This window comes from Oenanthe melanoleuca, chromosome 5 (assembly GCF_029582105.1).
Source record: "Oenanthe melanoleuca isolate GR-GAL-2019-014 chromosome 5, OMel1.0, whole genome shotgun sequence".
NCBI classification, from domain to species: Eukaryota; Metazoa; Chordata; class Aves; order Passeriformes; family Muscicapidae; genus Oenanthe; species Oenanthe melanoleuca.
The window spans coordinates 17,956,603-17,981,348 of NC_079339.1; the positions used below are offsets into that span (position 1 = coordinate 17,956,603).

The 24,746-nt window shown below is 49.3% G+C and overlaps 2 protein-coding genes across 3 annotated transcripts in view; one reads left to right on the forward strand and one right to left on the reverse strand.

The window, feature by feature from the left end:
• The window catches only part of HRAS (HRas proto-oncogene, GTPase), a 46,024-nt gene extending 21,819 nt beyond the window's left edge, over window positions 1–24,205 (forward strand). For both annotated transcript variants that reach the window (XM_056491981.1, XM_056491980.1), the window contains 5 exons: window positions 7,520–7,673; window positions 12,200–12,378; window positions 14,580–14,739; window positions 15,458–15,582; window positions 17,627–24,205. In XM_056491981.1, coding sequence (XP_056347956.1) covers window positions 7,563–7,673; window positions 12,200–12,378; window positions 14,580–14,739; window positions 15,458–15,577 — 570 coding nt within the window. In that variant the 5' untranslated portion in view covers window positions 7,520–7,562 and the 3' untranslated portion in view covers window positions 15,578–15,582; window positions 17,627–24,205. The remainder of the gene's footprint in view (window positions 1–7,519; window positions 7,674–12,199; window positions 12,379–14,579; window positions 14,740–15,457; window positions 15,583–17,626) is intronic.
• The window catches only part of LOC130253411 (USP6 N-terminal-like protein), a 75,262-nt gene continuing 74,384 nt past the window's right edge, over window positions 23,869–24,746 (reverse strand). The window contains exon 17 of the transcript XR_008840557.1: window positions 23,869–23,948. The gene's annotated coding sequence lies outside the window, so the exon portion shown is untranslated. The remainder of the gene's footprint in view (window positions 23,949–24,746) is intronic.

The following is a 24,746-nucleotide window of genomic DNA, read 5'->3' on the forward strand; positions in this document are numbered from 1 at the left end:
GTTCATGCATGGCCACAGCCTCCAGCTCTAGCACTGGGTGCTCCATCGCTTGCAGCTTGGTAATGAGATCTGAATTTGTCCCTTCTTGTGCTGTTGCAGCAGAGGCAGACAGCTGCAGCCTGCCCTAGCATGATGACAGGACTGCTGGGCATGGGACAGGCAGCTTGCCTGCAGCTGCTCCTTTGATCACTAAGAGGGGCAGGCAGAACATACCAGGTACCTTCAGAACCCAGCCTGGAGACAGCATCTCTTGTAATTCCACACCATTACTGGACAGTTTCCCCCAAAGCTTGATATTCTCTAATAGCTGTAATTACAGACATCCACTCGCACTGGCGCTGCATACTCATCTGCTCCAAGTTTCTACTTCATTGCACCTTATATCTTGTGGGAAAATCAATACCGTTTGGTACAGAGACTGGCAAGCCAAGAGATGGTTGTGTACCACGTGCTTTAACACTTAACATTTACTGTTATCTATAATGTGGGTCTTGTTTTAAAGTTTCCTGGGTACCTGTCTATCTTTTTATATACTCAAGATACATCACATTGCCTTTCATGCATCCCATTAATGCTTATAGGTGGGATTTTAATGTAAAGGAAAGTTAAAAGTTGCATTTTCTTTTGAGCTCTGTTGTACAAAGTACCTTTTTTTTTTCTGAAAACAGCTGGGAGGCCTGAGAGAAGTCTCTTTTCTGGGGTGAGGTGGAGGCTTGCCAGCCCAGGCAGGGAAATGTCTGCCTCTGAACCACCTGCTCAGCCCTGGGAGGCTGGAGAGGAGATGAAAGTGGAGGAGTCCTGGCAGTTTGCAGCCTTCTGCATCTCCACAGTGAAAGCTTTTCCTCCTTCACACTGCTTTCCCACACATGCTGGTACCTTCAACTAGCTCCTAAGTCCTGACTGCAAGATAGGAGTTCAGGTTTTATTTAAGTGTCTCACATTGTCCTGACCTGCAGTGTGGCTTCTTCATGCCTTTGTTATCCATCTTTACCAACTTTGAGACACAACTCCAGTCTCATCTTTCCTTATGCAGGTTACTTTTGCTCATGTAGAGTCTCAAAGAGCACTGAAGTGTTGGATCATAAATCACAAGTGTAATTTTAAACTGTCTTCAGTTTTTTCATATCACTGCCCTTGCCAGATACAGAGAACAGTGACTTGGGTGCTGGCACAAGTGGTCCCTCCCATTTGCATGTGATTTTTATTTTTTTTTTTTTGAGGGTCTATGTTCAGCAGTGGTGTGGGATATATAATTTTCTTGCCTGTTTCTCTCACTCTTTCTGTGGGCTGGCAGCAATTAACCCACAGAGCAGTGTGCTTTCTTTCTGTGGAAGTTAGCTTGGTTCTTCTGCAGAGGTTGTGGTGGCATAAGTGACTTGGTTTCAGGGAGATAAATATAGTGGTGGTGTGGGAGATGAAGTCCCACCGTGATTCTCAAGCATATCCCAGCACCTTCCAGAGTTTCCTGACTGTGCCCCACTCCTCCTGCCACATTCATGATGCTGGAGACATGGGTATGAGCAGTCCTGAGTTAAAAGTTTCTGAGATAATGGGCCTGCTCATCTTTCTCCAGAAAATAGTGATTTTGGTGGCCTGTATTGGGTGTGGAGAGTGGGGTGCATGGGCAGTTCCTTCATCCAGGGGGAAGCTCTTGGGTAGCTGGTTTGTTCTCTGGGTTTATTGTATTACTCACTTATTTAGGTTGTTTGCTATTTTGGGTAGTTACAGCTACCCAAAACTACAAGTTGTTTTTCTTGGAATAAGCTGCCAACAAAGAACTTTATTAAGAATATTTACTTTTTGAGAGAGAAAGCAAGAACAGTGTAGTCGCACTCCCTTACTGCCAACAGCAGGTGATTGCACAGCTTTGCCTTTTACTTAAATATCTGACAGCTGAAGCAGGAGCCAGGGAGCAAAGAACAGGTAGCAGCTTTGCAGAGAATGATCCTGTCTTGTTTTCCTTTGCCCTTCCATATTTTCCCAAGCCCTTTGTGGTTGGATAGTCTTTGGCAGAGGGGTTGTGTTGCCAGAGGTGCTTTGAGTGGAAACTGTGAGGGCTGGGCCTGGTGCAGTGACCAGTCCGTGTCTGTTCAAGACCTTGTGCAAAGCTGAGGCTTGCACATTGCTGCTGGGACATGTTTATGAGTGCTGTGGAGAGGCAGTCCTTCTCTTCCAGACCTGCCCTGCCTGCAGCTTTCTGCTGTTCTTCATCACAGGTTTCTCCTTGAATGTGCATCTGTATTTTGAGCCTCCTACATTGTCATTCTTTATGCCTTTTCTTCCTTTCCTCTGCAGCAATATTTTTGTGCTCAGTCCTTTGAGATAGGCTGCCTTTTCCTTCAGATCTTGAAGAACTAGCAGAGAATGCTCCTTTTTTGCTTTTTTTTCTTTTTTCCCTTCTAATAGAAGACATTTATTATCTCCAAGTTATCTCTCCAAAGCAGGGCCAGTATTTGCAACTTTTATTATCTCTTTGTCATCCCTTTCTCTGTTTTCATCTGTGAGATACACTGTCTGAGTTTGCAGGTAAACAGCCAGCAAGCCAACAACAGAGACAATTGGTTAGATTTGTAGCTCACTTGTTGATTTAAAAAGCAACAAGTAAATTTAAATGAAGCATTGGATAGGCTTCATAACAGAGCATCAGTTTACCAGCCTCAGTTCCCTTAATCTCTTTGCGGCTGGACAGGCCACAGAGAACATCAGCATTTTGGTCCTTGAGTGAAAACAAAAGGTGGCATTTCACACCACTGGAGAGGCTCCTTCAGTCCCTCCACAGGCATCTTTGAGATGTTGATGACAGTCTTGTGCATGAGCAAATGGAGGAGAGGAGACTGGACAGTCACTGGGGTAAGCCAACAGGGTTTGCTTTATCAGTGCTCGAAAATCACTGAGTGGGATTCCTGATGTGTGGGTGTGGATGGCTGCTGGTGAAAGACTGGGATGTGTGTTGTTCTAGAGGACTGCAGACAGTGTCTGCCTGCAGGAGATCTCTGCTGAAGGGAAATGGAATCAAACACAGTGGCATTTGTGGTCATATGGCTCCTGTGGTCACACGGCTTTGGAGGAAAGGGTGCATGGTGTGAGATGAGCCCAAAGAGATCTGCAGAACTGAACTTCTGATGCCTTTAAATGGAGAAACTCCCAGTGGGCAGGTGCAGTGAATGCTTAATAATGAACAGTTGTAAAACTTCTGGCATGGCTGGCCTTAGTAGCGTTGTGCAAAAATCTGTCTCTTGACTTGTTTAGTTGGCTTGGTGTCTGTCGTGGGAGAGAAACAAAGTGATGGGAGGAAACAGGAGACACGGCAAAGCTCCTTCAGTTATTCTGTTGGAAGGAGGCTCCCTTGTTGTGAATATGTTGGAAATCCACTGTGTATCCCTTCTGCTTGAAGGATGAGTTCTTGTTGAAACTGTGGTGGTGAGCTGGGATGTACTGATGGGGCCAAGACCCTTGAGTTCCTTACCTCTGCTGAGTGAGTTTCTAGAGGCTTCACAGTCAGATCTCCCCAGCCACCTCTCCAGGGTAGAGAATAGGGACCATGAAGATCAGGTTGTTTTTTGCAGGACACAGCTGGATCTCTGGGTAACCTGTAGCCTTGATGCTCAGATCTACTTTAGGTCTTAGTCCCGTGACATCTTCTGCCAAGCATCTTGGTTCTTGTTTCTGCAGACAGGGCCTCCCTGCTGCCACCCAGCATGTGCAGGCAGGGGAGCTGGTGTGCCCTCTGCCCTCAGCCACGCCTCCATCCCCTCCCTGTGAGACAAAGGTAGGATGTTGGTGTCCACCAGGGCTGGGTGCTCGCTCTCCTTGCTTCCTGCACAAGGCTGGCAGATGGCTCCTGTTTGCTGGAGCTGTGTGGCTCTGGCTACTGGGCTGGGAGCAGCTGCTGCTGCCAGGCGGAAGCGCTCGGCGAGGCTTTCCTAGACAGCTTTGAACGGGAGCCAGGAGCCCTCTGCTACAGGAGAGAATCCACCAGGTCAGGAAATACGGCAGCAGCAGCTCCGGCTCCACACTGGGGCTGTTGGCTTGGCACACAGATCCCAGCCCTCCTCTTTCCAGACTGTGCTCCTGGAACTTCTCCTTTGTGTCTCTCTCAGCTGTTGCTTGACAGTCATGTGTGTGGCTTTTGGGGAGTGTAGTAGTGGAGTGCTGCAGAGGTGATAAATTTGGATAGGGAAACACTAGATGGTGACCTGGATGAGACTTTCAGATCTTGAAGAGCTTGATGGTAGAAGCATTGTTCCTGCTCTGTGTGGGACTGGGAGGCTGTGCTTTTGTTTCCCTTTGTTATTCTGTGGTCAGCTCTGTGTGGGCTCTGTGTTGGCTGCTGAGCAATAGAAACTGGAAATCCTTGCATCAGGAGTGGCTTTCACAACCACTAACAGGCTGCAAACCTCCATCCGGTGTGTCACCAGCATGAAAACTGGGGAGTCTGTTGCCAACTCTGTGACAGGAACCCCACTCTCTCTTCCCTGAGTCTGTTATAGGAAGCCAGAAACATTGCTTTTGGGATGCTTTTTCCTTGAACCAGTCCCTATGGTGGTGGTGATGGTGATGCTCCTGTGGCACTGAGGAACATTCACCCACATTGAAACTATGGGTGCACCAAAGAGCAGCCTTGCTCTTCCTATGTTCAGGAGCAAAAAGTGTGATGTGGGAATTACGAGAAGGTGTTGGTAAGCTTGAGGATAGGACCAGTTACCCAACTCTGTGGCAAAGTTTGGCCATGTGATAATCCCTGCTTTCCCTGCAGCCTTTGGCTAGGCTGCTTCTTCTGTGGGATTTGCCCATGCTCTGGTGTGCAGTTGGGTCTGTACACTGCCTGTGAGGAGCTTGCACTGGGGAAAGGAAGAGAGCTCCCCTGAACATTGATTTTAGCCCACGTTAATTTGGGCAACTCTCACGTCCAGAGCTGTCCATCATTCCCCATGCTCTGTCTGCATTAGGACATGGTTTGCAGCAATGGTAGGGAGCAGGTAGTCTGGACCTGCCCTCCTTTGCAAGCTGCAGAATCTCTCCTGCCACTGGCAGGGGTGAGGATGGCAGAGCAGTGGAGTTAGCTGAGGTAACAGCACCTTCGAGGGGTGGTGTCAGTGAGTTAGCACCAATATTGCAGAGCTCTTGTATGTAAATTGTCCATGTGTGGGCCACAAGTGGGGAGTAGCAATAGTTCCTTCGCCCCCCTCATTTTCCCTGCCTCCTGGGTGTGGGGGAGGCAAGAAGATGTGGGTTTGTGTTTCTGTGGAGGAGCCAGATCTTAAAACTGTGTGCTAAGGTGGTGATGTGAAGAGCTTGCTGGTGTGTGGCTGCCCCTCTATTGTGCAGTGGAGCTCAGAGGGGAAGACACTCAAGCTGACGTGGGTGACCACCTTGTCCCCCTCCTGCTGCAGTGTGCATCATAAAGCTGCTATGGCTGTGTGGGCTGGGGGTCTTCCAGAGCAGTAGGCAGTGCCTTCCACTGGGGTGGTCTTGAGGGAGAACCCCCTCCTAGAGAACTTATGTCTTCTCCCATATTGAGTCAAAGCTTTTCTCACTGCCTTAGCAAGTCCTACCGGCCTGGGCAATTGTGCAGTTTTCCTTTGTGGCAACTGCTTCGTCAGCAGCATCAGATGCAGAGCAAGGTCCATGTGTTTTGCTGGGGGTTGCAGATCTCCCTGCTCTGTAATGAAAGGTGGGAGCTGGTCACAGTGTTTCTTCAGACCCCCAGGACCTCTCTGTGTTCAGCTGTGAAGCTGTTTGCTGAAGGAGCAATCTCCCCAGGACAGCCGTGTTGGTCAGTCAGCATTTGCTCCTCAGTCCCCTTTTCATCCTGTCCCTTCCCAGAGAGATCAGAAGCCTGAGGTGCAGATCTCCTTGTCCCTGAGAAGCAGTGCATGTGAGAACATCATACACATGAGGGCATGCATTAATGGAGCAGAGTAAAGTGTGTGCACAGTCAATTAGTGCGATCACTTAGATTCTCTTCTGTAGCGTTCCTTTCAATTTACAGCTCTTATCTGGCTGCCAGAACAGAGGCACATTGGACTTTCAGGGGAAGCAGTGTCACTTATAGGTAGGCACCTAGAGTATGACATTATTTGCACTTCATTTCCCCCCACCATCACCACTTTTCCATTGTATTTAACTGCTTCTCCAGCACAGCAAACCAGAGGTCCTGCTTGGCATCATACTTGTTGCCTTCCTTCTTTGCCCTTCTTTAGGATTCTGGATGCTGAGAAGGGCATGAGCTTTGTTTGCCTTTCTGCTATCAATACAGCAGCTCAGAAACGGGCTTCAGCAAGAAGTGGTGTGTCTGATTGCTCCTTGCTCGAGAGGGAGATGGAACTGTCTGGGTGGTTTAGGGTTGCAGTCAGGTGTGGGGATTGAAGGCAGAAAGTTCTGGCTTCCTTGCCCTTAGATCTTTGCTCTGCTAGGAAATGCATCAGCTGTGGTCTGGGTCTAGTGCAGCCTTTGCTGGCACAGTTTTGTAGCAGCTTCCAGAGTTTAAGAGCAGGGCTGGCAAGCCTGGGGAGGAGGGTGGAGTGATTTAACTGTCTGGGGTGGGAGGGTGGAGGAGGGGGTTCTAATCCCTGTGAACACTGATGGGTGTCTGACAAGGGGAACTGTGAGCTTGTCTTCCTGCTACCTGCTGCATTTTGGGTGGCTTCCCCAGAGCTTGCAGATGGTGGCTGAGAACGAGTATCTGACCCTGGAGTGACTTTCAGTGGGCAGGGCCTGCAGTCCAATGAGGGTGGATTTCTATTTAAACCTTTGGGGTTTTGTAATCTTCCTGAGTTAGTTCCTCTTTCTCAACAGACTTGGAGCAGAAATTTAAGGGAGGAGCTAGGGGGATGTGAATCTTCTGCTGCTGCAGGGCCATGGGAGGTACACAGAACTGCAGAAGTGTGGCTTGCTCATCCTGACCCTAATCAGCATTGTCAGTCAGCACCTTTTTTGACAGCATCTCTTTCCCCCCTGTTGAATGTGCCAAATTCAGCTCAGGGAGCAGGGATGCCCCTTCTGCAGTCCTCCCTCTCATGATAGCAGCACTGTTAGCTGGAGGACAGGCACAGGATGTGGATGTGCCACCATCTCAACCCTACTGTGTGGTTTGAGGTTTAACGCAGCCTTGAGGGTGAAGACATGGAGGTAACAGCATATTTGGGCAGGGCTGGACCTTTTTCCCTGTTCTCAAGGGAATTGACATCCCAACCCTGTTGGCCAAGTGTTTCAAATCTCTCTAAAGATTTAAGATCATCAGCTGGAGATAAGGTAAATCGGAGACAGTGCTGAGCATTTCTGCAAAACCAAAGTTCTTAAACTGCTTAGTTTAGGGGTTGATATACACAGCCTGTACCTCTTGTTTTCTCATCAGTAACACTCTCCTACCTCTTGAAGTTTGCTCAAGGAACCTGTGAAGTTTGCATCCAGATGGTCAGGCTGAAGGATTGCAACAGACCACAGGATAAACAGAGTTTTTGTTTTACCCATCTTAAAGTAACCTCTCTTAGCTTAGTGACCATGTTTGTCCTTGCAGGTGGTGGTGCTCCTGGAAGTCCTGAGCTGGGGTCAGCTGGAAGATGACTGAATACAAGCTGGTGGTGGTGGGTGCAGGTGGTGTTGGGAAGAGTGCTTTGACGATACAGCTCATTCAGAACCATTTTGTTGATGAATATGACCCCACGATAGAGGTAAGTGGCTCTGGGCATGGGGTCAGTCTGTCTGCATGTTTTCCTCTTGCTTTTCCACCTTGTCTCCAACCCAGGGCATGCTCAGTTTGGTCTTAAGTCTGAACTTGAGCAGGGATATTCCTCTGCTTTGCAGAGCTGTTCTGAGTCACTGTGTGTGTGTTCAGAGGTCGCAGTGACCGACTTAACATCTCCTGCAGAAGGATAGTGGTGTCTGCTGAAGAGAGGTGACATGGGAGGCAGCAGAGATAGGCAGAGCAGGGCAGGGGCTGAGAGGCAGCACAAAAGTCTTCCTTTCTGATGAGATGACAACCTAGGGAGGGATTAAAGGTTTAGAATTGAAGAGCCATTTTGTGCCTGTGCTTCCATTTCTCCTCCCGTGAAATCAGAGTAAATGTATTGACTTTTTCTCAGGATGTTTTGAGCTTTACTGATGAAATGGGTTTTATCAGAGTTTGGTTCTATTATGTATGTCTTGCAGTTTTAGCAAGACATGCTGAGCAGCTGAACTGCTGTGGATCCCAGAGTGCTGCCTCTGCTTCTTTACAAGGAGTTGAAGGGTGATGTGTGTGTCTCGGTGTGGATGGCAGCACTGGCCTGTCTAGCTCAGCACCCTGCCTGAAGCAGCAGTCAGGCACCCTGTGGTCCTTACAGGCTGTATGGGGGTGGATGGGGATCCAGTCTTCAATATCCATTATTTTCTTTAGTTTTTCAAAAATATATTCCATTCTCCATCTGTTTTCACCATAGTTAGCGATGTACTAATTAGCCTCTGCATGACTTACACCTTTGTAGGGTGAGATTTAGACTGCAGCCACTGTTCTGCATGAAGAGTCAAGTCCACCCTGGGAATGCAAATTGCAGCTCTGTCATGCCTCTTGGACAATAACCTCCCTGTCTGCAGTCCTGAAGGAGTGTCTACCAGATGTGTATAAATGCAGCTGTGGTTGCTGCAGTTATTATTATTAAAATGGCTAAAGATCCCAGCTGGGATGAGAAATCTGTTCTGGTAGGTGTTGTATGTGTAGTCCCCACCCTGAAGAGCTTACAGCTTACATAAACAAGCAGGACAAGGCTTGGTAGAAAGGCAGAAATAGTCTTAAAATCCTACAGATGGGAAGGAGAGAAAGCACTTTAAAAGCACGTGCTATTACATCATTTGGCCAAGGTCACCTAGGAAGTCCATGGCAGAGACTGGAATTTAATTTAAGGCTCCTGAGTCTCCTTGCTTATGGATGCAATTGCTTTGTCCCCAGCTCCTTTCCCCTCATGTGGCTTTCCCCAGTAGTATTGTATACTTTTCTCAGAAACCCATTCCAGGTTGTATTTGGCAGAAGAGCTGCTCATGGAGAGCAACCTCCTTGAGGAAGCATCTGCATGGGTGCATCCTCTCTTGGAGCTTAGGTGGGCAGAGGCAACTCTTACCCAGTGAAGTGTTGGGTTTTGGCATCCTGTGGTTTTTGTCTCTGGCTGCTCCCTGCATGTACCCTGCAGGGAATTTTCTCCATGTAAACAGGCAGCAGGGAATGTAAACCTTGCATGGCATTTCCCAGCACACCCTCCTCACCCTATCCACAGTGCTCTGGGAGATGCCTGCTCTCTCCTCCACTGTTCACTCCAGCCCCATTCTGTTCTCCTCTTCCAAAAGCTGCCACAAGTTGTTCTGCCCTCTCACCCTTGGTACTTTTCCACCTGCGGGTACCACCAGCATTGATGCCTTTGCAGCTCCCTTGGTTGTACCCTGCTTCCCCTGCTACCCTGGCCAACTACTGATTCATTGCAGGGTGATTCCTTTTAATTATGCTTCATTTTATGGGGACTTAAGAGACAGAGAGCTACCTGCCAGCCATCCAAATGTGACCAACAAACCACCTTCCTGTGACTAAGCAGCTTTGGATCATGCCCAGGAGCTGACTATGACTGTTCAGCCAGCTAACAAGCAGCACAGCAATGCTGAAATGAGCAGGATAAAAGGGGGGAAAAGAGGAACGTGCACGGAGCAAAGGCGTTTCCAGTCACCCACGTGGATTGAGCACAGGCTGTGCTGCAAAGGGGGATGCAAGCAGATTGGGGTGCACTGAGAAGGTGCTCCCCAGAGCAGGAGGGGTGGAGGTTTGTCCCCTGTTTGGGGCAGAGACCCTGATGGGGTATCTGCTCCCCCCCTACTCTTCTGATACACCAGTGCAAGCATTTGGCTGTGTAATTCAGCACTGTCTACCCCACTACAGCACACTCTCACAGGCCAGCTCTAGGGCTACCAAGGAACCTTAGGACCTTTGTTTTGGGAACAGGAGGGCCAAGGCAGCGAGGAAAGGTATGCCACTGGCATTGTCCCATGGTGGATAAGCAGGGATGGAATAAAGAGTATCACTGTGTTGGGAAATTCTTTGGTTCATCTTCCAGTTCTTAGCAGCTAGCTAGTAATGGGCTTTCCAACCCTTTGGTCATCTCCTGACTGTAGTGCTTAGCAAATGGGCCTCTTGGCCTGGTCCCCCAGCACAGCTGGGATGCTCCCAGCATCCGCCTGGGATCTTGAGTCTCAACCCCAAACAGATGTTGTTTCTGCTGCCTGGCACTTTATAGCTGGGTCTGGCTGCATTCCCCTCTGCTCAGGGTGGGGTGGGACATGCAGGGCTGCAGAGGAGTGCTGAGTCTGCAGGGTGCTGGTGTGGGCTGGTGGCAGCTGGCCCTGCACTGCCAGCCATGTCACCTGGTCGTGGGGCAGGGACAGCTCAGCTGCCATCCTGAGCTTCCTGGGGAGGGGGAGGTTGAATGAAGCTGTACACAAAGCACTGATGGGGAGAGCTTGTCTCCTTCCTTTGCAAAGCATCCTCTGCAAGATTATTTTATGTCTCTGCCTTGTAAGCCAGCTGGCTGGCCTTATGGGCCTGTTGATGACCTGAGCTGAGGTGGGGGATTTCTTCTGTCAGCATACTGGGTGCTGGTGAAACATCCTGGAACTGGGAACTTGGCAATTAACTGTTGAACATGTGTGCTGAGAGGCTGGTCCACTGTCCCAAGCCAGGGTCCAGAGGTGGGAGGATGCTTTATGGGGCAGAGGAGGCACTCGGGTCCCCTTGCACAAAGGAGGCTCCAGATACATTATTGATTAGAAATGGGAGCACATTTCTGCAAGGCAGCCTGCCAGTTGCCTTCAGAGCAGTTGGCTGAAAGCCAGCCTTTCACTCCATGCTTATTCTCAATGGGTCAGCAGTCCAGTTTTTGGGAAGGCACAGCTGAGAAGGTCGTGGCAAAGCAGATCTCATATCTGATTTCACAGCTCTCTCTGCAAGGTGAGGAAAGACTTTAATTAGCCCCAGCAAACCAAAGGATAGAGGCTGTGCTTGCCTGCCATGTTGGCCCCATTCCCTTTCTGTGCTGCTGCTGGTCCTATTGGTGACCTTTGCTGTGTCAGCTGTTTGTCTGCAGACCTGCAAAGCTCATCTGATAACATTGTTGTGGTCGTTGGAAGAGCAGCCGACATTTGAATTAATTTTAAACTGCAGCCATAGCCTCTGGAGTGGCTGCAAAGCACTGTGTGGTTGTACTGCTGACTTGTACCTTTTTCATACCTTTCATTTTGGCTTCCTTCTCCTGCTGAGGATTGAGGAGGCTGCACTCTCCACAGGGGATGGCTGTTGAAGAGGGATATCCTCCGTGCAGGGTCTGCCCCACAGCATCCCTGCTGATGAGACTGAGTACAAGGAGAAGCATAATGGGGAGGAACAGTGCTTTGAGGAGCCTGTCGTGAAAATGAAACTTTTTGGGGGATGCTCTGGGTGATTTCCAGACCTTCTCATATCTATGATAAGTTGTGATTGCCTTTGCTGCAGGGAAAACCCCCAACTTCAAAGGACCTGCTTGGATAGTTCTTACCTCTCCTGGAGCCCTCTGGGCACAGACTGGTTGTGGGAAACACCCTGTTCACAGTGTGATTTTATTTTATTTTTTTTCTCTCATGTTTAAAGAAGAGGTTTACCATGAAACTCAGTCTGAAACCTTACCAATGGCAATACTGCCTCTGGTGCCTGATTCGAGATGCATTGGAGGCACTAGATTTCCAGGTTATCTTAAACACTTTCCAGCCCTGCAGACCACAGATAGTGACTGGAAGCCCTGGCTGGCCAGAGCTCCTTTCCTGAGTGTCCTTCCTCTTCCAGCAGAAGTAGTTAGAGCTGAGACTAAACAATGCTTAGGAAATACTTGGCTATGCAGTGTGGTAGAGAAGAAGCTGCACCTGGTCTGCCAGAGGCAGGGCTGGGAATGGGGAGAGCAAGCTGGGAGCTGTCTTCTCTGTGGTTCTGACAAGGAGAAACTTGCCTTAGCTGCTCCCTTTTTCCTTTGTTTTTTTTATTATTTTTCCTTTCCCTCCCATTTTTGAAACAGATTGAGTCGTCTCTCTAATGGAAGCTGAACATAGGCAGAGCATGACCTGGCATCATCCCAGGGATGCACTCGCTGCATCCCTTTGTTTAGCCAGATCCAAGCCCTCCCTTAATCCTCCTTCCTTTCCCTCTCCTGGCCTGCAGGATTCCTACAGAAAGCAAGTAGTCATCGATGGAGAGACCTGTTTGTTAGACATCTTGGACACTGCAGGGCAGGAGGAGTACAGTGCCATGAGAGACCAGTACATGAGAACGGGGGAAGGATTCCTGTGTGTCTTCGCCATCAACAACACCAAGTCCTTTGAAGATATTCACCAGTACAGGTCAGTATCCTGGGAAGGGCCCTTTTCTCTCTTGCCTTGTGCAAAGGGGAGGCCTTGCTGCTGTACTCTCCTGCCCACCCTTTTAGATCAGGCCCCATGGTGGAAGCCCAGAGTGCCAGCAAAGACAATTAGCTCAAGTGGCCATCCCCCAGGGAAGAGACAGAGCAGACGGCTAATGTCAGTGACTCCAATAAAACCCTTCCAAAGGGATTGCTTGTGGCCTTTGGGGACCTGGTAATGTAATGTTTAAGTGTTTATGGTGACTAAAGAGAGAGCTGATCCTGTATGACCCCCCTCCCTTCCCTCCCTAATTAGTGGAATTGCTTTGTTAGCGCAATCGATCTCAGCGACTTCTGCTGGCCTCGGAGCTGGGAGAGGAGGCTGGGAAGGACAGGGAGAGCTGCTTGCCCTGCTGTCCACTCTCACGACCAGGCTGTGGTCTGCCAGCTGTCTGGAGAGACAGTCCTGCCCCACTGGAGCTTGGTTTCAACCAGGGCAGAAGGGGAACAGGACTCCAGTGAGGTGATCTGCCCAAGAAGATGTATGGGGAAGCAGTGACAAAGTGGGGTCCCTGTCCCAGTATCTGTCTGAATTCTCCTCTCTGTTGATGTCTCCCCTGCAAAGCTGAAGAGTCAAGGATGATGTAAACACAGCAGGGATCTTCCTTGTTTACCCTGATGCTACCTAGGGAGGGATTGCTCTGCTTGGGCCTTTTTCTGAGGCTTGGCTGCAATGGGAGGCATTTGCAGAGGATGCAGGAGATGGCTCTGCCTGTCTCTGCTCTGTCCACTGCCCACAAGGGGCTGTATCCCAGTCCCTCATCGTAGACCAGGTCCCAGTAATCCTGTTGTTCCGAGGACAGGCACATCCCTTCCTTGCTCTATGTTTAGAAGTGCTGCTGGAGCTGCTGAGATGTTTCAGTCTCATCCAAAAGGCTGTTCATTGTAATAGCTGCACAGGTGCACTAATTTGGCTTCTCTTAGCTGATCCAAAGGAGAAAGGATGGGATTTTCCTAAAGCACCTGAGGGATTGAGCAGCATTCATCCTTGTGTTGGGGCTGGTGCCTGTGAATTGTTTGTAGGATGGCTCAATTTCAAGCCATCATGATGTAAATCACTGGCTTTCATCTCCTTTAGCCTGTGCTCTTTGTGTTTGCACTTTTAAAAGAATATTCCCCAGAGAAATGGCTCTCCCTGGTTAGTAACCATTTGGAGGTATCTCTTTTCAGCTAAGTGTAGCCTGCACTAAATTTAGTACTTGCATTTGCTGATCAGGATGTTACACAGAACATTTAAATGGCTTTATGGCATATCATGCATATAGTCAGACTTCACTTCTATGTTCTACTACATTAGAAAAAGATGATTGATTCTTTTGTGTGTGATAAACGTCTAGCTGCCTTTGGATGGAGATTTGTATTTAGCTAAATGCAGAAATTGGCATCTTAAATCTTTTATTTGTTAAATTAAAACCATGTTAAATGTTCTGGACTCATGAGCAAAAAAAAAAAAAAAAGCTGTTTTGCATCTAAAGTTAAATGATTTATTAAGCAAAGGAAGTTATTATCTGTCAGAAGGGAATTGAATGGATTGTTTGTGGTCATAATGGCCTTCAAGATTTTTAGAAGTGGTAGATCTAATCCTCGCCCACCTAGTTTTAGATCCAATGTTGGAATGAAGAAGTGAGCATTACAGCTTTTTTAGTTCCCAGTTGGTTTCTCAACTTTGAGTGACCTGAACTAAACTGAAAGGGAGCAAATACTGCCTGTGCATCTGCAGAAAAGGTTACAGCTGCCAAAAGCTGCTTTATCAGCTCAGCAAATTCTGGTTGCAGGTATTTTTTTTTTTTTTTCCCCCTATTTGGAAGGGGAATACTTGACGAAAACGTTGGAAATAGCACAGGTAACTGCTTGAGAATTCGTTTTTATTTAACTTAAATTATCTTAAGCTCTTGTCTAAATATAGATGGTCATAATTCAAGTTGTTTTGTAAATAGCTGCATTTAAAGAGCAGAAGTATGTTTAGTTTTCATTTTCAGAACTGCCCTAATTGTTTTGTGTTTACTCACTTGTGTGCCACAGTAATTTACATTTTCCTGAAAGCTGCACACAAGGCACTCAACAGGAATGGGGTAACTGTCAAATCTTAACAAAGAAACTGGTGTGGAGTGTTCTGCCCCATCACACCTCCTCCTCTTGCAGGGAGCAGATCAAGAGGGTGAAAGACTCAGATGATGTTCCTATGGTGCTGGTGGGGAATAAATGTGACCTCCCTGCGCGGACAGTGGAGACCCGGCAAGCACAGGACCTGGCCCGGAGCTACGGGATCCCCTACATAGAAACATCTGCCAAAACCAGACAGGTAGGAGGAGACTTTTAAACAAAATGCTTTTTCCTTTCTTTCTTCCATTGCTGCCCTGGAGGGGCAGGAACGGGCAAGCACCACCTTGCAGACAGATGGGTGTTAGGGCTGGACTTAGTTGCTTCCTCTAGGCGAAATCTCCCTCAGGGTGTTCCTTCCCCAGTCCAGGCTTGAGCCTGCCATCACCAGACGTGCATGATCATGCTGTGGCAGCAGTGAAGAGAAGATGGCTTCTCAAAGTTTTCTCCAAGGTTCTGGAATAACCTCCATAGTCACTGCAGGTCAGCTAAGCTCAGGTCACTTGGCTAACCTCATCCATGGTCTATTTTGGCCGACCTACAGCCAGAATATACCGGTGCTGGAAGGACCATGTGGAGCTCCCAGAGCACAGAGGTGGAAATGGAACTGACACCTTCAGTGGTCTAGTGGTGGCTTTTTTCTTGGGCGCTAGGCCTCATTCAGACTGCTGAGAGCTGATGAATCTCAGGGACTTCAGAGCTCCTTATGCTCATGGTTGCCCATTCAATCTTGCTTTCCATTTGAGGGCCACACTCAGGTCCTTGTTAGTCTTCCCAGCTTTGTTCTGTACCTTTAACTCTGCAAACTGCACTGCTGGACAGTGTCCCCAGCACTGGGGACACCTTGCTGGGGAGCAGAGCCCTCTCCTCTCTCCACTGTCCCTTCTCAGAGTCTGCTTCAAGCCCTGCTCTTTCCCCAGGGCGTTGAGGATGCCTTCTACACCTTGGTGCGGGAGATCCGGCAGCATAAGCTGCGCAAGCTGAATCCCCCGGATGAGAGCGGCCCCGGCTGCATGAACTGTAAATGTGTGGTATCGTGACTATGGTAAGTGGTGGAAGCAGGACTTGGGATGCAGTGGGGGAACGCTGGAAGCAGGGCAGTAGGTGACTGCAGATGCACTAGCCTGCAAACAAATGTAGCAGGATCAATTTCAGCAGCAGGTATTTCTTCATTAAACTTCTTTAGGATTGAAATAGCATTTTTTTCTCAAAACATAGTTAAGTCAAAATCCCCACTTTCTGAGGAAATGTGTGGCAGGAAAGGGTTGTTTATTTTCCCCCCTCATTTTGTGCAACAAAGTTCTATACAACTGAATTTTTTAAAAAAGCATGTTTTGTTATGCTTCTTCCCATGCTGCTGCTCTGAAAGAAGAGTTAAGCTTATGTTGAAGGTTCAGATCATGGCATGCTCAGCAGACTGGCTCTAGAAGGGTTCAGAGGAAGAGCTGGCTGGGTTCATTGCCTCCTAATGCACTCAGATAGATTGCCTCATCCTAAAGCTTTACAGAAGATCTGTCTCACTGTGAAAAGTCCTGTGTTCCTCAGAAGAGTTTTCCCCATTAGATAAATCCCCTGGGATATTTGGAACTGATGCAATGTTGAGAATTAGCCATAAGGGGGCTGTTTGCTTTTATAAATTGTGTGTGCTGGAGCCAGAAACGGTGTTTTTCCGATTGTTTATGTTCAGTTGCCTGTTTTCCTTTTTTCTTTTTTTTTTTTTTTTTTTTTTTTTAAATTATGAGCTTATTTAAAACACTGCTGGATAGCAGTCAGGGAGAGTTCCTATTATTGTCCCTGCATGTGCTGGCTGGCCTTATGTGAAAGACCTGGGAATATCTGTCTGCATAACCAACTCCTTCCATGGCAGAAATTTAGAGAGGGGTAACTAGGGATGAGTCCACCAAGGAGATCTATCTCTAAGGACATGTGGGAGTGGGACAAATGTCCTTAATGTCTTTTGGGGAGTCTCCCAAGCACCTGGACTGGCTTATCACCCCTTTAAATAACTGCTGGAGTCTTAAAGAGAAGTGCACTGTACCCAGAGATGGTGTTAAGAGGGTCTTGTGAAGGTGAAGATGGGCAGCAGGTTTCCTCTGATGCTTTTTGAGCTAGAGGCCATGAGCACAGCAGAGCTCTTCCTCCTGTCCCCCACTCCCAAAGGAAAAAACCCAACAAAACAGTGCTGGCAACGTTTGCTTCCTATGAGCAAACACCCACCCCAGAACTCCACCCCTCCGCTCCCAGCTGAGGCGTGTGAGGTCGGCTGGGGGCTGAGCTGAATGCTGTGCCCAGCACACTTATCACTGTTAAGGGAGATTTTCCAGATGTTTGTGTCCTCCAGATGTTCAGGAGTATTTCCTCCGGATGGGGATATGAGCTCAAGGCTTGTTTCCTGCTCTGGCTCACAGTTGACAGCATGGGCTTGGCAGGCACTGCTGCTCCCTTACACTGACTGCCAGGAGCTCAATCCTTGTCACAGCCTGGTGGCAGCACCAGCTTGGGCAAGAAAGGGCTGGGAAAGGGTCACTTGGAAACATTCCTCTCTGTTAAGAGAACAATCCCTGTGAGTTGCCTATGTCTTTTTCTGCTTAGGCAGAAACTGGAAACCAGACATCCTGGCTTAATCTAGCTGCAGTGCCCAAGAGCAGAGAGGGAGGAACATCAAGGCATGAAAGGAGAAGTGAGGCAAAGACATGCTGGGATCTGGGGAGAAGAGGGGTGGGTGTGTGGCCAACAAAATTTGACTGCATTTGCCCTGGACTCATTTTGTGGTTCCCATCATCCCTGGAGGAGGTGGAAAGATCTTGCCAAACAGTGTCCCTTCCCACAAGGAGGTTCAGAAGGAGGCCAAAGGTCTGGTGAGGTGCCCAAAGCTCACCTGTCACTCCACCGACTCCAAGACTTGTTCCCTTCAGATGTGCAGATGCTTTGCTGAGCCAGGCTCACACCTCTTAAGACCTGTGTAGCTTTTTGCTTTTGCTCTGTGGGCACTAACAGGGTCATCCCAAAACAGGAGGGGTGAGTACTGGGAACAGCCCTGCTTGTTCTGATAGAGAATGGGTGCTCATGAGCGTCCTCTTCTGTTTCAGCTGTCTGGACCGTGTCTTGGCGAGGTTTCCACTGTGCAGTGCGCAAGGAAAGAGGTGAAGCAAAGGAAGAAGCAAATGGATTTGGAGGAGGAGTATGGGGGGGGAGAGGAGGAGGAGGAGGAAGAGGACAGGGAGCATGAGGCCCTCCAAGGACTATCTCACACTTCATCCAAGCCTGCGGCAAACAACTTTTTTTTTTTTTTAACCCCATCCCCTCATCCTTTGGCCTCGTCCCACCCCGGCAACTGTACAAAGCCACAGATTGAATCACAGTAAATTATTATTTGATCGTCTCAACAAATCACCTTGATGGCTGTGTCCTCCTTCCAGAGGCTGCTGCTGCTGGTGCTCCAGAAGGATCGCTGGTGGGATGGCAGGGAGGAAAGGGTGCTGAGATTTGCTCTCCACAGACCAGTCATGCTGTAGATCATGGAGGTGATTGGGGTGGGAGAGACAAGCTCTCAGGGCAAGACAGCTTGTCTCTGTCTCCAGCAAGTCTTTGTTATGTCCTCCCCAGCCCACCTGAAACTCTGCAGGCCCCAAGTTTTGGGAAAGTGGAAGAGTGCAACCAGTCCAGGCCTGTCCTTGGCACCCCTTGAGTGCTTTGCTTTCAGCCTGGTCCTTGTGGGATCTATGGCCTCAGATGCAATGCCTGGAAGGGAAGAAGTTTCAGGGAGGAGATTCGAGAGCTGGGTTTACCTCAGCAGTTTGTTGCTTCCCTGACTCCCTTCCTGTCAGCTCTTTCTGGCACAAGACCTCCATCACGTGTTGTGCTCTAGAGGTAGAATTAGGACTTTGTGGTACCTTCCAGCTATGCTAACGCCTGTATAGCATATACACCTTGGGCTGCACTTGTATGTACAGGTAAGCAAAACCTTATCTGCCCTGTGCATGGCTTCCTTACTGGAGAGCATATCGAGAAGCTGCAGGAGCTGTCTGGCTGCTCTGTAACTAAGACTAAAGCATTCAGGCTTCTAGTCCTTGGGTTTAGAGTGGGTTAGAGTGTTTTGGATAAGGGCTAATCTGTTTGGAACCCTCTCTTTGCTTAGCTCTGCTCCTTTGGGGTTTTTGCCTGAGGTCTGACCTATGTGCCTTTCACTTGCAGCCCCAAGATAAGGCATTGCACTCAGTGCAGTGGGTGGCTTGGTATTCACTGTCTTTCCCCCTTCCAAGCTATTGCACAGGCTAATTTAGCTGGCATCTAGAATTAGGAGCATCAGAGGTGGAAGGTAATCAGCAGAGTGTGGCAGGGAGCTGTTCTGCATGGGCTAGCCCAGGCCTGAAGAGGGGCTGGATTTGGCAGCCAAGGTTGGTCTGGGTTTGGAGTGGCGAGGGTGGTGTGAGTCACATGCCTCATATGGAAAACCAGTACAGAAACCCCGGTCACCCCCAGCACAAAGCCACAGCCCACCCGGGCTTCCTAGCATCCATCCAAGCAACCTCCCATCCCACTCCCCATCCTCCATGCTGCCCATCAGGCAGCAGCAGAATTAAAGCAGCAGAATTCAGTTCCCATGCTCCTTGAGGGTGCTGCCTTTGCTTTTGGCCTGGGCAAGAGGGGACATGTGCTAATGGCTTGCTTTCTGTAAATGCCTGTTCTGAACTGCTGTAGGGCACAACCCTCGCCCTGGCTGCAGCTGCCTGGCACCCTGTTCCTGCAGAAGGGCTGATACCAGCTGGAGTGGGAGAAGTTGCCCAAGGGGAGAGTGCCCTGCCTGTAGCTGGGTGTGCTGTTTTCAGCAGCATCTGTCCCTGTGCTGGAGGATTGCTGAAGATGCTGAACCTGATGTCACGTGGTGCGACTGGACCAGAAACGCCCAGAAAACCTCCCACTCTGAGTTGTTTCAATTGTGAAGCCTGAGGTTTGTTCCTAAAGTTGGCATCTTGTGCACAACTGGCCACAGGACAGGGTACTTTGTCCTTCTAGAAGATGACTTGGGGGCCCTTGCTTGGTGTTGTTACTGCACTAGGAACCTTGTGGTCTTCATCTGCAGTAGAACTTATCCCCTTCTTCAGAAGGATGGGATAGTAGTAGCTGGAGGCCTTCAGAGACGTAACACACTGGTGCTCTCTCAAGAACTGGATGGTTCTAACCACTGAGAATCTCCTCTCATTTCTGGCTGGGAGCCAAATGCCACAGTCAAGCACTGGGAGCTGTGTTCAAGAAGCTGAGGAGCACCAGGGCCAAGGTGTGTTTGCAGGGCAGGCAATAGCTGAAGTTCCTAGAAACTGGTACATCATCGTGAGGGTATGCTAGAACAGCACTGGCCAGAATACAAATTACTTACAAGAGTTTGGTGAGGAGCAGGAAGCTGAAGTAAGAGCATCTCCCTTTCAGAGAGGTTTCTGCACTCAGGGTAAGGTTTTCAAGCTTGTCAAACAGTCCTGGTCAGTGACAGACCATCACAGGAGCTGGTTAGCTTTTTGCTGTAATTAGAAGATCACAAGAAATCCAGACACAGGTCATTGTTCAAGTCCATGCTAAAAGTTGGAGGTAGGTTAGGAGCAAAAGGAGGTGCTAAAAGCTTGACACCACAGCTCTTCTCCAAAAGCTAAGTTTTAATTGTGTATTAATGCTGTACTGAATCTTTGTTCCAGGAGGAAAATCACAACAGATCAAGATGCATCAGCTGTGATCTGGTCTGATCTTTGCTGTTGGCAAAAACCAGATTGTATAATTTCTCTCGGGTGGAGTTGTTACTGTTGACTTGGCTTTTTCACTTGCTGCCTTGGTGCTGATGATTTGGGGACAGGACATCATCTTGCTAGCCGCTAACAGGAAGGAGGCTGGTACACGAGCTCACAATGCTAGCTGAACTTCTCAAGTCTGAAAGTAATACCAGGATTACAGTTTCACTGGAGTGAATGTAGGTTTGGGAAATAAATTGAGGGGTTTGGAGTTGATTTTCCCCATAGTTATTCAAGGCACATTTGTTCTAGAAGTACTGGGACTGGAAGATGAAATTTTCAGACACTGCAGTTGTTTCCCTTATGATAAGGAGCTTGTTGTGTACCTCAGTACTGCTTCAGAGGCACGAGCTCAGGTGAGCAGAATGTATAGTTATGTTGATTACTGCATAGCCAAAGCTGGAAAAGAATCCACAGAGGTGAGTTTTTTGCTATATTTGTGTATATCAGCTCATCTCTGGCTATTGTGATCTCTTCAGCTGGCCATGCAAAGCTGAACTAAACTTGTGCTGTGCTGTGGATCTCCAGCCAGTGTGAAAACCAGCTCTGAGAAGGCTTCAGTCAGCATCCTACTGATTATGTTGAGACTGCATATGCCTTGATGGAGAAGTGCCACCTTTGAACCTGTACTTAAATGACAGAATAGCTGACAAGGTCTGTTCTAGTCTGGTCAGGTCCAGATGTCTCAGGACAGACATATAATACATGTTCTTCTCTCACATCATTCAAGTGCCCCACACCCTGTTACAGAGGGGTTGGGGCACCAGAGACATCACAGCTGAGTCATCTGCCAGAATTGCTTACAAGTCCTTAAAAGATGCTGATCCAGTGCGTGAACAGATCTCATGCCTTTTGGTCTATGAGGGCTTCCACCCTCATTCTCCTAAGCCAGCAGAGAGGGTGACTCCAAAGCAGGTGAGTGCATGGTGCTTGCTGAGGGCTTTGGCAAAGACCTGGGTTGTGCAGGAGCTGGCAGCAAGGACTCAGTGCTGGAGTGAAACCTGAGATGTGAGGGTGGTGGTAGGGGCAGCTGAATGAAAGGCTGAGTTTTACAGAGCAGCATTGGCTACATGCTGGCCTCATCCCCCTCATGTGCAGTGTGGTTGGGTAGAGGAGCAGACCAGGTTTCCCTTCTGGACTACAGCCACTGCTGCAAACCTTTCCAGCCTAAGTACTTCTGTATCACTTCTTGCCTTCACCATAAAGGTAAGCAAAGCCACTTGAGAACCAGCTTCCCCAAGCCTGAGGTTATCTGAGTCTGTAGACTTAGATGTGCCAGGAGCAGGGCTCTGATGTGAGGCCAGGCTGAGTGGTCTTCAGGGCACCAGAGTGGCCCAAGCTCTTAACTGGAAGAGGGGCTTGTGATATTGCATCCCATGTAGCCACAGGTACCTCTAAGGGAGCACATACCAGTTTTGAACAAAATCAGAAGTTTCTTTGTTTATCTTTCTCTGTGTCTTAAGGAGGAGACTGTTTCACTGTGTGGAAGAATAGCCAGGCTATGTGACTCAAATCCCTTGGACTCGTGTCTTTGTGTGTGCCTTCGAAGTCTTCTCCATTCCCATCTTGGGTTCTTTTGTAACTGTTGCTTGTGGGATGGGTCCACCTGCTGTCTCCTGGTGAGACATTTCAGCTGTGGTTTTGTTGTCTCCTGCACTGTCCTGGTGCCCCATCCTTGTAGGTGAAGAGGATGCTGATGTATGCCCTGTGAGCCTCCGCAGATGCTGAGGCAGTAGGATTTGGGAGATGGTTTGGGAAACAGTCAGATGTGCCTCTTTAAACTAATTGCCAGGCTGTTATTTTCTCCATGTGCTGCAGGAAGGAGATGACATTGCTCAGAGGATGGTGTGACAGTCACCATCCTGGCCACCAGCAATTGGTGGGAAGGGGAAAAGGCAGATAGGCCTGGCCCCATGTGCAACTCCTTTGCTCTTGCTATGGGTTGAGGCCAAGGTCTGAAGCTTAGGAGAGCCAAGGTATCATCCCCAGCAGGGGCTGCTGGGACTGGGGGTGCCCTTGCTCTGCTCCCCAAGTCCCATCCACCACTGCCACAGGAGAAGCATGAGAGAAGCATGCTGCTCCCACAGCAGCAGGTGATGGATGACAGCACAGCAGCACTGCCATGGCAGCAGGACACAGCAGCACGTGAGCAGCACAGCAAGCCCAATAGGAGGAACGCTCCCAGGCCCAGCCAAACTCCAACTTCCCTGCCAAACTGGCTGGGGCACAAACCTGCCAGACACAGCACACCCATCTCTCTCCCCCTGCTGTATCCTGGGAGCAGAGCCTAAACCAGCACAAAGCCTTGCTCCCTCCTTCAGTTTGGCTCTGCTCCAGGCTCCACTTAGCATCAATTATTCAGTGCCGACTGGCTGAAGCCCTGCGGAGGCACGCAGGGGTTGATGAGCTTTCCATGTCGTGGGAGGTGGGCAGGGATGGTGATGAGCACAGCCGGGGCCTGGCAGACAGCCAGAGAGCAGCAAGGACAAATGTGGTCTCCTGCCTGACCCAGCTCCTGAGCCAGGAAGGACAGGAGCCACAGGGGGGCTGCCAGGTCACCAGAGCTGAGCACAGCTTGGAGAGTTTGCAGTTCTGCCTTGGGGACCAGCCCTGGGAGCTGGAGAGCTGCTGTGATGACAGCAGTGGCTCAACCAGGAAAAGGGGGATGGATAATATGGCAAATACCAGCTGCCTCAATACCATCTATGGCATTGATTTGCTGCTGGTCACAATGCTGTCTAGCAAGGGGGTATCTGTAACCTTGGGCTTTGGGATTGTCCTGCTCTTTGTCCCCTTCAAGCAGCACCCAGGCCCTGGGGGGCATAGGCATAGGGCAAGGGGGACTGCTGGAATGACACTGGGGCTGTCTACCCTCCCATACCCTCAGGGACACAAGCACTTCCTGTGCTGACACCTCCCTGCTGCAGGGAGCATGCCATGACCTGGTGCTCCTGGCAGCAGCTGGAGCTGGGCCTGGCATTCAGTCCAGGCTGGACACCAGGCATGGCTTATGTTCATCCCGAGTTTTACACTACTCTGGTAAGAGAGAGAAGGGCTTAGGCTTACCTGTGGGCAAGTCCCAGGGGTGATCTCCTCCGGGTGCTTGGCACCCCACAACCATACCTGAGAGCCCCATCAAGCACCAGTTCAAAGCTGGGTACCTCTGAGGCTGCTGCATTAGCTGGAGGGATGCTGTCGTAGGAGGTGGTGGAGCCATGCCTGTCCCTGGTCCCTGCAGGGACAGGGTGAGAGTACCACATCCACAGCTGGGCATGTGCAGAGAGTCTGGGGATCAAGGATACCAATAAGCAGTATCTTACTCCATTTTTTTCTCAACAACCAAGTGAACCAAGGCTGTTTAATGGAGGAACACAACCCTCAAACCTAGCACAACTCACCTTCCCTTGGGGAAGCTGCCCTTCTGGACACTTCTGCTCTCTCCTTGACAGGGATGCTGTTTTGGCAGTTGGATAAATGCTATATCTAAACCCTGCACTGCCTGTCACGTAGGTAACCACAGCAGACGTTCAAATCTGATCCCACCTGGTACTACCTGAGAGCCAACAGGTTCACAAGAGCTGGTGGCTGGGAGGTGACACGAAGCAGCTTGTGCAATGAGACTGCTTGTGAGTACCTGGAACACAGAAGGGATGAGGTTTGCTTCACTCCAGCCTGGGGATCTCACCCTTGTTCACAGTGCTGCATCCTTGTGCTGGCATCCAGTGTGAAATGACACAGATGTGCCAAGTGCTGCATCCTCAGGGTGCTTCTGTACTGCTTCTGTACTGTACACACTGTGGTGTTCAGTGGTGCTGGGGCTTTCTTTTTGTTTTTCTGTGTGTTTCAGACCAAGTTTTAACCAGTAAATATAAATGAGCTAACTTAAGGGCACTGGAGAGCAATTTTTTTTCCTGTTTGACCTCTTAGGTGAGACAGGGCCATGACAGAAGCAGGAAAAGCAGCCTACATCACTCAGTGGGTGAGAGACACATGGGGATGCCAATTTCAGGCACTGCTCTTAAATCCTAGGCTGCCATTTAGCTAATTCTGGCCCCTCCATCTGCTGTCAGTCTTTGTACCCTCTGTGCTACTCTGGCAGAGACAGACACCCTGTTTACCATAAACATGCTGCTTAACACTGAGTGGCAGCTTTCTCTCACATTTAACACCTCAAAGGCAACAGCACCGTGGTCATCTAAGCCCAGGAAACCCTGGCCATGAAATCCGGGGTGTGTCAGAGGTACTGCTCACTCACAGGTTTTTAAAATGCACCTTCAGCTGTCAGCAGCACCACCTTACACTCCCAGTGACTGCTGTAAACGTGACTCAGCCCTGACTCACAAGTGAGAGTCGCACCCACCCACCTGCTGTGCAAGGAGCTGTGTTCACCTGCTCCTGGTCCGGTCCAGCCCTCCCTACACTGCCTACAGGC